Raw genomic sequence first — 12,323 nt, forward strand, 5'->3', positions numbered from 1 at the left:
AGCACCAACATGAATGTGACTCCCATTTTTGTATGTTTTGGGGTTGGATTAAAGCTATATTGTTGCATCTGGTTTATGGCCATGGAAGAAAAATACCAGCTCCCACCCAAAATGCACCGCAGCCAATTCGGTGGAAAGGAGAGATGAGTGTTCAAGTCAGTAGGGGGCGCATTCTCTACACTGGGTAAGGTTGCTGCAGAGAGGGGGAAGGGCCCCAGATGCATAGAGAGGAGCTGCCACACAGCGCCTTCTACAGACCTGGGAAAATGGGCCTATCACTAAGTGCTCAGTTGCTCTTATGAGCTGACAGCAGCATAGTAAAGGATTTAGTGAATAGAGCAGTGATTTAGAGAAAAATCTGATCACTTCAATATGTTTTTTGGAGCTACAGTGACCAAATTGTGTTCTTGGCATCAAATTCTCAGTGCCATTCCCGATACTACTACTATGTACTTTCATTCAGTTCATAGGGCTTGATCAACTCTCTGCCACTATAATAATCTGAGATCACTTTTGAAGTTGACAGAATACTTGTTTGGAAATCACACTGATTAAATGGAAAAATGAGAAAAGTAGAGCATGTGGATGACTTCTGTCTCTTTTGCAAGGCTGTACATGGACCTCCGTGGAGAATGTAGTAATTGTATGAAAACTTGATTGTGGCTTGTGGTGCCATCTGCTTTATAAACTTGCATGGCTTTTTCACACATTCTGAATGCATGGCAGTAGTGATGTAGAAACTTTAAAAATGGTGCATTACTAAAGGATTGAGTGCTTTATCTGTAGCCTGAGTAAGCTATGCTTTGCTTGGACAACTGGGATTCTTCTATAATTTTGACTCGTGATCTTGGTGTTAACAAAAATATTTGACAGGCTTAAGAGCTTTGGCATCTTTTAGAATAATATGACAGAACTTTCCTTAGTTTATGCCATGATGTTTCCATTAACTTTGTTTATTAATATTTGAACATTGATGGGATGGGGGGGGGTGTTTAAATGAAGAAGTAGTGTCACTACTTGTGCAGCACAGTATGGTCTACTTAAATACATTCAGACTGAATTGCCTGGCTCCCTGGTAGCAGCAGTGCCATTCAAGTAACTTGGGTCTCAGCTGGACTATCTGGAAAAACTGAACTTTCACTTGGGGAGAACGGTAACTGTCTTAGCTATGAAGATTTACCAAGGTTTCATATCACAGTTACCATCTGTCCGGATGAGGAAAATGAACCATCCCCTTAAAACCAGTTGCTTTTACAACAAAAAAACCCAAAATTGATCAGTTAATGACTTGTACAGTTTGTAATATATATTTACAGATGTTGGATAGCATTACCAAATCCAACCAATATCTTCCTTACAATATGTAAGTTGGAGTTGAAGTTGGAGTATTATACAGAAATGAAAAGAAACATATTCTGTTGCTACTAAAAATTGCCACTTGAGGCTGATTCATTGTAACATGGTTGTTAAATCTTTGATGAAGATGCTTCCAGTATAAGCCTTAGAACGGAGATGTCTTTTTGACACATAGTTGATAACACGTTCCTACATAGAAATATTTAAGCAGAATATTAAGCTTGTTTATACTTGTGAATTTATTATGCTTTATAGAGGTTTTAACTTCTTTGCTAAAAGTGATTTTGACCTGTCCACAGTAATTTTTATTTATTTTATATTTGGCTTTTCAGCATTTAACAGTGATTGACATGTTTAACCTCTTCAAAGTTTACAGTCAGCTTTAAGAAGCTATTGCAATCTTGCTTTCATGTCTGAAACAGTTAACTGTTTAGTACCCAGTGTTTCAAATACTGACTCACATTTATAACTCCAAGTCCTGGTGACATGAGAATGAACTATAGAAAACAACTTCAATTTTTCTCCCCCCCCCCCCCATAATGCCTAAATTTACCTTTAATGCCTAAATGTGTATTGGGTGAAGGTACTAGAATTTTAAAAAACATTAATGTAAGAGCATTTGTTTTAAATGTTGGGAGGTAAATAGTGTTTTGAATATGTGTGAGGAAAATATGAAAGGTGGCTTGTATTTCCCCTAAGAAAAAGGGCATGTTGGTTAAGAACAGAATGTGGTGGTACTCAATGTGTTTGGGGCCGAGAGCCATATTTTAGAAGAACTTCTGGGTTTCTTTTGAAAAGCGTGCTCTGCAGCATTAAACTTCAGCAGGTCATGAGCATGCAAACAAAATGGCTAAAGTTACTATATGTGATATCCAAGGAGACACAAATAACTGAGAAGCGTTTCACTGTATGCAGGATTGAAGGTACCAGTTGTCAGAAGATGCCAACTCTCATATATTATTTTTCATTAACTTACAATGGTGCCTTAAAAGAGCATTTTAATTGAGCATAGAAGTAGTTCAGTGATATTCTACTGTGCTAGACTCTCCACTTTATTAACTGACTCCTAAATTAGAAGGGGAATGCCAGCTAGATTTCTAAATAAGTGCATATATAAGCCCTCTCTGTGCAAGGTAAGCTGTGCTTCCAACATACGCCAGCATGAATAAGGGATGGCTATTCCCCCAGCTTTAGTACATGAGAATAACTGCAACCTTTGAAAATTACTATTAAAAATATTATAAAGCAATACTAATGACATGCATAGCCATATCTCAGCGACATGTGTATTGTTGGAATTAAGACAATGTGTACACAGCCTAAACCATAAATTTTATATGACTATTGTTTTTAATGGGGAAGGTGACATCTGGCTTGATTAGCGTAAAGGAAGAAATTGGAATAAATATTTGGGTAGGAGAAAAGACACGAGAACTAAAGACTCTAACGTACTTATTTTGGAGCAGCTCTAAATGAACAAACTAGCAATCAGATTAGCAATTTATATGTATTAATAAAATAGAAAATTATCTTCACGTTAATATTTGTGCACAAAGATTGCAAGAGAGAACAAATCAAGATTAGACTATGATCATCCTCATCAGGATCTAAAGTCTTTAGGACTTGTACTTTAAATCAAATCCCAAAAAAGAGAAATGTAGTGAATAGCTATTTGATTTAAATTGTTCACCTATTATGTGCTCTACCCAGAGATGTCCTTTGGTAGTCACTAGCCCCTTAGGATACTTGTGTGCTGTTCGTTAGCTCAGTTGAGTTGGCATTTCAGTTGTGTTGAGCCCTCTTAATGCTCATTAAGATGCAGGCTAATATGTTTGAAGGCATGTTAGTTGGCCTTTCGGCTTTCAAACATGTTAGCCTGCATCTTAACAAGCATTAGGGCTTTTAAATCATATTAAACTAAGGCCTGGTCTACGCATAGATTTTTTTCTTGTATAATTGTCGGGTGTGATTTTTTTTTTCCCCTCCTGACTGATACAGTTATACCAGTACAACCCCTAGAATGGATGCAGTTATACTGGTATATGTGTATTTATATTGGTATAATCTTTTCCTGTTCAGGAAAGATTATAAGCTATATGAATATAAGCACGTTTATACAGGTATACGGCCATGTCTACGCTACAGAGGCATAGCCACAGTGCCATAGGTATGCTGCTGTGACCCAATTGATGCAGGCTACAGTAACAGAAGGGATTTTCATGCTCCTGTAGGAACTGCACCTTCCTGAGTGATGGTAGTTAGGTTGACGGAAGCATTCTTCCGCTGACCTGTGTGTGTCTACACTGGGGGTTAGGCTGGCATAACTATGTCAGTCAGGGGAGTGGATGACCATAGCTGTGTTGACCTAAGTTTTATGTATGGAAAGGCCTAAGGCATAGTCCACACTTACATTATATCAGCACAGCTACATTGGTCAGGGGTATGAGAGAACCATGACCTCTATTAACATAGTTATGCTTACAAAATCCCCAGCATGGACACAGGTGTATCAATGGAAGAGTGCTTCTGTTGACATACCTGACATTGTCTGGAGAGATGGTGTTGCTACAGAAACAAAAACTCCTGTCTGTATATACTATGCACTAGGGGACTATGCCAACATAGGCTCTGCAGTGTAGACATAAACTAACTGTCCACACTAGCATGGAGGGTTGTACCACTTTAATGATACCAGTATAGGTAAAGTGGTACAACTTTTGTGTTTAGACAAAGTCTAACTTGACTGGACTAACATGATGTAAAAAACCCACCCTTTTGGGGGAAATGGAATTGTTCATTCTGGACTTCGAAGAGAATCTTCATCTTGACATAAAATATCTAAAGATGTACTTGAGATCAGATTAAGGAAACCAGTTTGTTTTATTTACTTGCCCAAAGGCCATATGTTTTGAGAAAAAAAGTATGCTGTTGACACCTGCATTGCAATTGAGATTGGAAGCCCAAATGTGAGGCCCACATTTGGAGGGCTCACTTTAACCTCGCATACATTGGAATTTTTTGGATGTGTGTGACATTTTTTGGTTTTAAATAAGAGTGGAACGAATGGCATATTCTTCTGCAGTGAGTCACTGTCAGTTACACCATTTATATCCTTAGTTTAAAAAAAAACTTGGCATTAAAAGTGGTTTGGAAGAAAACTGATTTTGGCTGTTGGGTTCTAAACTTGTGTAATTGTGTTCCAGTGCACACAACGGACTTATACGTTCTTGATTGAATGGATCAGCTGGCAAAATATGTATTTTTAAGATAAAATACTACTAAGGTAATATTTAAAACTTTAATTATTTTTATTTTTTTATTTTTTTAAATAAAAAAACCCCAACTACCTCAACCATTGAAAGTTAACACTCTCAGTGGGTGGTTTTGCCTCATTGGGCCAATCATTTTAAATATGGGGGGCATGCTTTTAGCCAAGGCCTTTCAGTTCTGTTTCAGCTGTTCTCCTGTCATTCAGTCCCCTGACTTCCAGCTGTTCTCTTGCCTTTACCCAATTTTACCTGTTCTGTTTAAGCTGCTTGATTCCTGACATGACTCCGGAGCTAGCAGTTCTTGTGCTGCTGCAATGGAGCCAATTAACATTTTTTGGTATTGATGTGGATCAGTGGTAGCAAGAAAGACGAAAAAGAGCCTTAAAACAAGTCTCTTGGTTACTTAGAGAAAAGTTTAAAATGCTTTTCTCTAAATACCTAAAAACTGTGTTGTATGGTTTTTGATTCCCACTGCTCCAACCATGAAGTCTTGTGAATATCAAAGGTCCATGAGCCAGCCCAAAGACAGCAGCTGAGGTGGATTAGTGCTGGAATCTAGTCAGGGAGTTGGAGTGCTTGGGAATTGTCTCAGTAAAAAAGGGAAGGAAGATAAGAATATGTGGAGAGAGAAGTCAGTTTATAAGGTCTTGTCCAACCCCACAGACTAGTTACATTTTTGTTTGGGATACATATGGGACTTGGGGGTGGAGGGAGAAAAAGCTGAATCAGTTGTTACTTATTTAACCAGTTAAAATGTAAAAATAACCTGTTAGCTAAGCTCTAGCCAACTGGCTAGTTTCTTATCAATTTAATATACAATACATCCACTATCTGAGGAGTATATCACACATTGGCTGGGGTATTGACTAGATCAGGGATTCTCAAACTTCATTGCACTTAGACCCTCTTCTGACAACAAAAATTACTACATGACCTCAGGAAGAGGGGACCGAAGCCGGCCGGAGCCCCGCCGTCCCAGGTGGGAGGGCCAGAGCCAAAACTGGCTCCGGGCAGAGAAGCCAAAGTCAAAATCCAAGGTCTTAAGCCTCAGGCCAGGGGCCTGTAACCTGAGCCCCACCATGCCCCTTGGGCTTCGGTCCCAGGCAGTGGAGCTTCAACTTCGGGGCCAGGCCTCAGCAAATTTAATGCCAGCCCTTGCGACCCCATTAAAATTGAGTTATGTCCAGTTTGAGAACCACTGGAGTAGATTGTAACATGTTCCGGAGTGCATAACAATATATGCACACTTGTGCAGTGCTTTGCTACTCATCATTCACCAGCACACCCCAGCAATGTGTATTACTGGTTTTGGCACATCAAATCACCTGTATACAGCTTACATGTTTTGTTTCTGTATTTTAAATTTAGATGGACTTCTGTGCCACTTTGTGCAGTAATAAATGTCTCTTTGTAAGCTCTTTAGAGTCTTACCAAGTGTCAGAATGCTTCTTGGAATGCTCCAAACAGCAAGTCAGAGCACCTCAGGATTCCACATGATTAGGATCGTACCAAATTCACGGCCATGAAAAATGCATCACGGACCGTGAAATCTGGTCTTTTGTGTGCTTTTACCCTATGCTGTACAGATTTCACGGGGGAGACCAGCATTTCTCAAATTCAAGGTTCTGACCCAAAAGGGAGTTGCAGGGGTTCACAAGGTTATTTTAGGAGGATCATGGTATTGCCACCTTACTTCTGCGCTGACTTCAGAGCTGGGCAGATAGAGTGTGGTGGCTGTTGGCCCGGCACCCAGCTTTGAAGGCAGCACCCCGCCAGCAACAGTGCAGAAGTAAGCATGGAAATACCTTACCATGCCATCCTTTCTGTGCTGGTGATGACTCTGTCTTCAGAGCTGGGCCTCTGGCCAGCAGCCGCTGCTCTCTAGCAGCTTAGCTCTGAAGGCAGTGCAGCCGTGAGCAGCAGTGCAGAAACAAGGGTAGCGCAACTCCTCCTACAATAACCTTGCAAACACCCCCGCCCTCCCCCCCCCATTCCTTTTTAGGCCAGGATCCCTACAATTACAACACTGTGAAATTTCAGATTTAAATATCTGAAATAATGAAATGTATTTGTTTATAAATCCTATGACCATGAAATTGACCAAAATGGACCATGAATTTGGTAGGGCTCTTGTATATATCTCCGTGGCAATTTCAAATGCTCATTTTAAAGGGGCTACTAGATGTGGTGGCCTACCTTCTCGGCCATTGGTGCCTCTAGTTTAGACTTCCTTTACACTTAATTATATTGTGCTGTAAAGACCAGACAGCTTTTGATATTGGTTTCTAGGGCACATCAAAAACACAAAGCAGGAATCGACCTATTTAAATGTTTGCATGGTCAAATAAATAGATTAGCAACAAGAAACCTAAATTAATGAGACATTTTAGTTTGGATTTTAAATACAAGTCAGCAAATTCAAAGTTACGGTTTCCAAATAAATGAAAATTTGGCCATGTTGCACAGTAAATTAAAACATGAACATTATCAACATTACATATGCTTAGTAGCCGTTGGTAAGGAAATAGTTAATTCCTGTTCAAACTGTGCAGTTAGTGTACACACCCACTAGGTGGAGCTTCTGGCACCAGTGGAAAATTCCAGAAATCAAGAAAGAATGAAAAGTGAGAGTTAGAAGAGGAGTTCTTAACCTTTTTCTTTCTGAGCCCCCCCCACCCCCCCAACATGCTATAAAAATTCCACGATCCATCTGTGCCATAACAAGTTTTTTTCTGCATATAAAAGCCAGGGCCAGCGTTAGGGGGTAGCAAGCAGGGCAGTTTCCCGGGGCCCTGTGAAGCTAAGTTGCTCAGGCTTCGGCTTCCGCCCCAGGCAGTGGGGCTTTGGCTTTCTGCCCTGGGTCCCAGCAAGTGTAATGCCAGCCCAGCCTGGTGGACCCCCTGAAACTTGCTTGCGGCCCCACAGTGGGCCCTGGACCGCTGATTGAGAACCACTGAGTTAGACTTCCTGTCTGATGGGCAGTGGAAAGAGACAAGAGATTTTTAATCTAAAAAGGGGAATGGAGAGGAAGAAATCTCAGCTGCACTGTTGATACTTCGGTCATTAGAACCTTGGCTGTCTTTCATGAGGATTCTTTTTGCATGATGGGAAGCTGGAGACCCTTATGCAAGAGCAGCCAATCTGAGGCTGGACTGTAAGCCCAAAGAGATCAGAGACAAACAGGGAACTTCTCAAGCATTTGCTGATTATTGCTGTTCTGTGGTCTTAGGCAGGGAAATGTAGAATGCATAAGAATTTCCTGCACAGGGATTTTTATAGGTGTACTGTAAAACCATGCTGTAGATAAACTCTCCATCCATTTCCCCACCCTGCTCCCAGGAATATATACTTGGTTATATAAACAGTTAAAATGGGAAACTCAAGAACTTCACATTGGTCAGGGAAGCAGTGCTAACAGTGATTTTGTTTAGAGAGCCAGCCAACCTGAATTTTTGTGATTAGCTAATTTAAAATATCCAGTTTCTGATGCAGCATTTCTTAAATAGTATATTCTGAATATTTTTAAAAAATATATTTTTAGGAGTTGAACTTTCCAGTAGTGGAGAAACTGACTTAGTTGGGTGGGAAGAGGTAGGACCTGACTGTACATAATGAAGTAAATGGTACAAAGTAAACAAACTGATCAAATAGAGAAATAATTGTTGCTTACTTTGTTCAGTTATAGTGATATTTGGTATTGAAACTAGCACATATAAAATTTTCAGAAGTTATGTGATGTCTTTTTCAAGTTTCATCTTAGAAAAGCTGCTAGCATAGTCTCAGTCCTACAATGGACACAGCCTATGAGCACATAGGATATGTCTACACTGCATTTGGATTGTGTGATTAGCCATACTGTGCTAGCTTTAATCTAGTTTGCACAGGTGCCAATAGCAGTGAAGCCATGGCAGCATGGGATTCAGTGAGGCCTACCTGCCCATGTATAAATCTAGGTATGCACTTGGGTGTCTAGCCCACACTGAAGTCTGTGCTGCCTATTCACTGCTATTGGTATCAGCGCTAGCTAGATTAAAGGTAGCTCGGGTATGTCTGAATGCGCTGCAATTACATCTTTGATTGCAACATAGATATACATGTAGTTAGCACCATCAAACTAATCTCAGGGCTTCACTACAGTGTTAACTCGAGGTATAACTCAGGTCACCCTTAACCTGACTCCTCTCCACATACACACATCTAGTTTGAGTTAAGTCGTGCTTTACTTGAGCTAGCTGGCCCATCAGGGTTGACACTCAAGTGCTGCTGATGTTTGACCTAGTAATGCAGTGAGGATGCAGCTACAGGCTACAGCTGGAGTTAGTATAATTCATTATCTGCTAATCCTCTCACTCTGCAAATCTATTTGCTCTGTGTAGTTTGATGCAATGTGGTTCACAGTGTGTCCACTCTTGAGCTAGGTTAGCTTGAGTAGAGTAACTTGTTAACTGTAGCAGTGAAAGCAAGCCCTTGTTCAAGGATAGATCTGCCATAACTGAACTCTTACCAACTGACAAGCTCAGTACAGTGTCTGTTGTTTGTGGTAGAGTGAGTGAAATAGGTATTGCCCATAAAGAAATTATCAAGAGTGTAGTGTGTTTAATATTGAAAACCAATCTCCTTCATAGGTTTATAGCTGTTATTGGAAAAGTGAAACATTAGTTGTGACTTTCTGGAAGTAGTGTGCACCAGTAAATCCCATTGGTTTCACAGGGAGCTGCGGGTGCCCAGTATCTCTGAAAGTCAGCTGGAGCTGTTTTACTACCACGTGAGGAGTAGTCTGACAGAGGAAAAATGAAGTATTTAATATAAACAAATGGTGGCTGTGTCAAGATTCGAACTGTTTGTTCCTCTCAGTGCAGGAACAAGGCTATCCAGAAGCCACACTTACCTTTTCAGGGAGGTGTCTGTATCAGCTTTTCTTTCTCTGCCACTTTTCTCTCTGGCTTCTGTCTCTCTGTTTTTTAACTCTGTGTTGTCCCTGACCCTGCTGTGTTTTTTCCTTATTTTTATCTTGGCTTTCTCTCTCATCTCGCTCCATGCTATCCCCAAGGCTCGTGGTGCTGTCACTCCCTGCTCCTCAAATCCGCTTGGCTCAACTGCTATGGAACGTTCAGGTGCCAGTATTCCAGCCCCCTCCTGGTAAACAGGCATCTCCCATCATTCACCTTGTGCTGTGCAGAGCACAATAGGATACATGGCCAGATAGTCCATAGGCACAAGGAGGTTCCATTTCTCTTACTGAGGGAGCCATAATTTAATATTTTCAGAATAGTATGTTCAAAAATCTCAACCATAATGTTGTATTAATATAGTCTTTTATTCATTCTACTTTCATGGCTGGCTTCTCAGAGCATTCTATTTGAGCGTAATTAACTAAGTGGGTCTTTGGAAATAGACCATATTTAAAATGTACATGGACTAGTGAAGCAAAAGAAAAAAGTAAAGTCTTATAGGAAACTAACATTTTTCACTGCTTTGAACTAAGAAGCATGAAGCTGCAACCAGTTCTGATACATGCTGTTGTGTTGTACTTTTTATATCTAAACCAATAATTCCCTATAACTCGTAATAAAATGTCAGTAAAATGAGACTTTGCTATGGGAGAAAACTTTTATTCAGGATCTTTTAAATTCAGAAAAATGCCAGAAGCTTGATGATCATGGTTTGTACCATGTAGGGTAACTAGTTTCGGTCTTTGGGGGTGGACTTGTTTGACCCTGGTACAGGTTGAAGTGCCTTGCTTTGCTCAGTGGTCACATCTTCAGGTGGATGTAGTAATTGTCACTGATGTGCTCCAAACAGGCCTCAGCCAGGCAGGTAGTTTATATAATTGGTCTTCAGGTGGGAGAGAGGAATATGAGGTGATCTGGACTTGACAGAAGTGCAGAGGACTGACTATTCATTCTGTCCAGTCCTCTGTCAGAAAAGTAATCCAGTATGGCAGGGAAATAAATTTATTATTCATAGTAAAAATATTTTTCAAATAAAATAACTCAGTTCCACCAGTCTTAGTCAATAGCCCAGTTTACTAGTATGTAATATAAATCTCTTCTTTAGAATGTAAATTCTGAGGTTTTTAAAACAAAAGTTAAATTTTAAGTCTTTACTTTAAACTTGTGTATTTAATGCATTCTGTTGTGTCATATCAGCCCATTAAAGTTTTATTTCTATAATAAACTTAGTCCACAAATTTCCAGAAACTTAATCCAGTTTCTGTAGTGGTGCCAGTACTTTATTAGGGTGTGGATGTTATCAGAAAGTCCATGAGACTATCACTTGAATCAAACAACTCATAGAGGAAAATCTGGTAAACTTTTTATCCTCTGTCTGACCAGCTTTAATAAATTAATGGTCAACTAAAAGATATTTTGGAAGCTTTGATGGATTTGTTCACTCCTGGTTCCCTACACTGAAGTTACCTGCCACCTTCTGCTTCAAAACCTGCTTAAAATAGAAGTACTTTGATTCTTTTGTTAACATGAATGAGTGAGATGAATTAAAGTGCAGCAAATGGATTATAGAACGTAGTCTAATGCATTCCAGCACCCAGCACAATCTGCTTCACATCTTAGTACCAGCAGATACAAACCTGAATGAGACTTCTCATCTGAATCTTGCCCTACTGAACGTATTACCTCATGGTTGTGGTTTTCAGCTGTATTACCTTGGGCTATATGATCTCCTAAGACCCTAGATTGCAAGATGGGTCTATATTTGGATGGAAAACCTCCAAGGAGAAAACAGGTACAGTTGGTGACTCAGTAGGTGGCACTTCACCTCTTCATCTGGAATGCATCATGGCTGTGGAGGGCACTGTCATGCTGAAGGTGCTGTATTTCAGATGAGATGTAAAACTGGAAGCCATAACTGCTTGTGAGATCAAAAGATGGCATGTGAATAGCAGTGTTAGTTCTGTATCCTGGTGGAATTCCAATTTGGGTTATTAAGTTCTGAAGATCAAAATATTCTACTATAGTGTCAATTAGAGGAATTTTTTGCTTAAAATTTAAAACCTGCTAAAATGTTTTGTAACATTGCCAATGGAGGAAGGCAGCTGGGTTCAACTCTAGCAGTTGCTCTATTTCAATAGTGATACCTGTATGTTTGGTTCATAATGGGCATTAGTCCTTCACGATGAAACATAATTTATAAATGTAAGACTTACCCTTATTACATTCTTATCTCTTGTCTTTAACACTTTGTTTTGTACAGCAGGATATGAGCCTTCTCCTATGTCCGGGCTTTGGCCTCACACAGTAGATGTAATATAATCGCTGAGGTGGGCGTTCTGCAGGAGAATTATTTTTGGAGGCTTTTGCATGAAACTTGCCCAATGAGTCTGAGACACCCAAGCACCATTAATTTTGGAGGTAAATGCCTCATAATATGTACTGAATAGAAACGGGAAGAGTTTGAAGTGTGAGCAAAAGAATTGAGGGCATGGGTCTGAATGTGTAGAATTTGGCAATTTTACACTTAAAGGAACACCAACTTGAAATCTAGATACATTTAAAAAAAAATAAATTTTCAGGTACTACACCTGTGTTTGAGTCACCCTAACTGTTTTCTTGGTTTTATAGTTAATTTACTGGCGCTTTAAAAAAATGTTTTCCCTTCTTCTTGTGTATAAAAACACACACAGAAGGGGAAGCTGATTATACAGGGAAATGGTGAAACTGATTATGTCAAAGTAGTGTC

General features: G+C 39.8%; 1 protein-coding gene across 6 annotated transcripts in view; it reads left to right on the forward strand.

The window, feature by feature from the left end:
• Nucleotides 1–12,323, forward strand: part of LOC123348565 (activity dependent neuroprotector homeobox) — a 42,160-nt gene that overhangs the window by 1,301 nt on the left and 28,536 nt on the right. For 2 of the 6 annotated variants that reach the window (XM_044986080.1, XM_044986084.1), the window contains exon 2: nucleotides 11,838–11,995. The exons of 2 other annotated variants lie outside the window; for them this stretch is intronic. In XM_044986080.1, the coding sequence (XP_044842015.1) occupies nucleotides 11,959–11,995 (37 nt within the window). In that variant the 5' untranslated portion in view covers nucleotides 11,838–11,958. Of the gene's footprint in view, nucleotides 1–4,607; nucleotides 4,640–11,255; nucleotides 11,996–12,323 lie in introns of those variants that run through there. 2 more of the 6 variants (XM_044986082.1, XM_044986081.1) reach the window with 2 other exon arrangements.

The sequence above is a fragment of the Mauremys mutica genome, chromosome 13 (genome assembly GCF_020497125.1).
Source record: "Mauremys mutica isolate MM-2020 ecotype Southern chromosome 13, ASM2049712v1, whole genome shotgun sequence".
Taxonomy (NCBI): Eukaryota; Metazoa; Chordata; order Testudines; family Geoemydidae; genus Mauremys; species Mauremys mutica.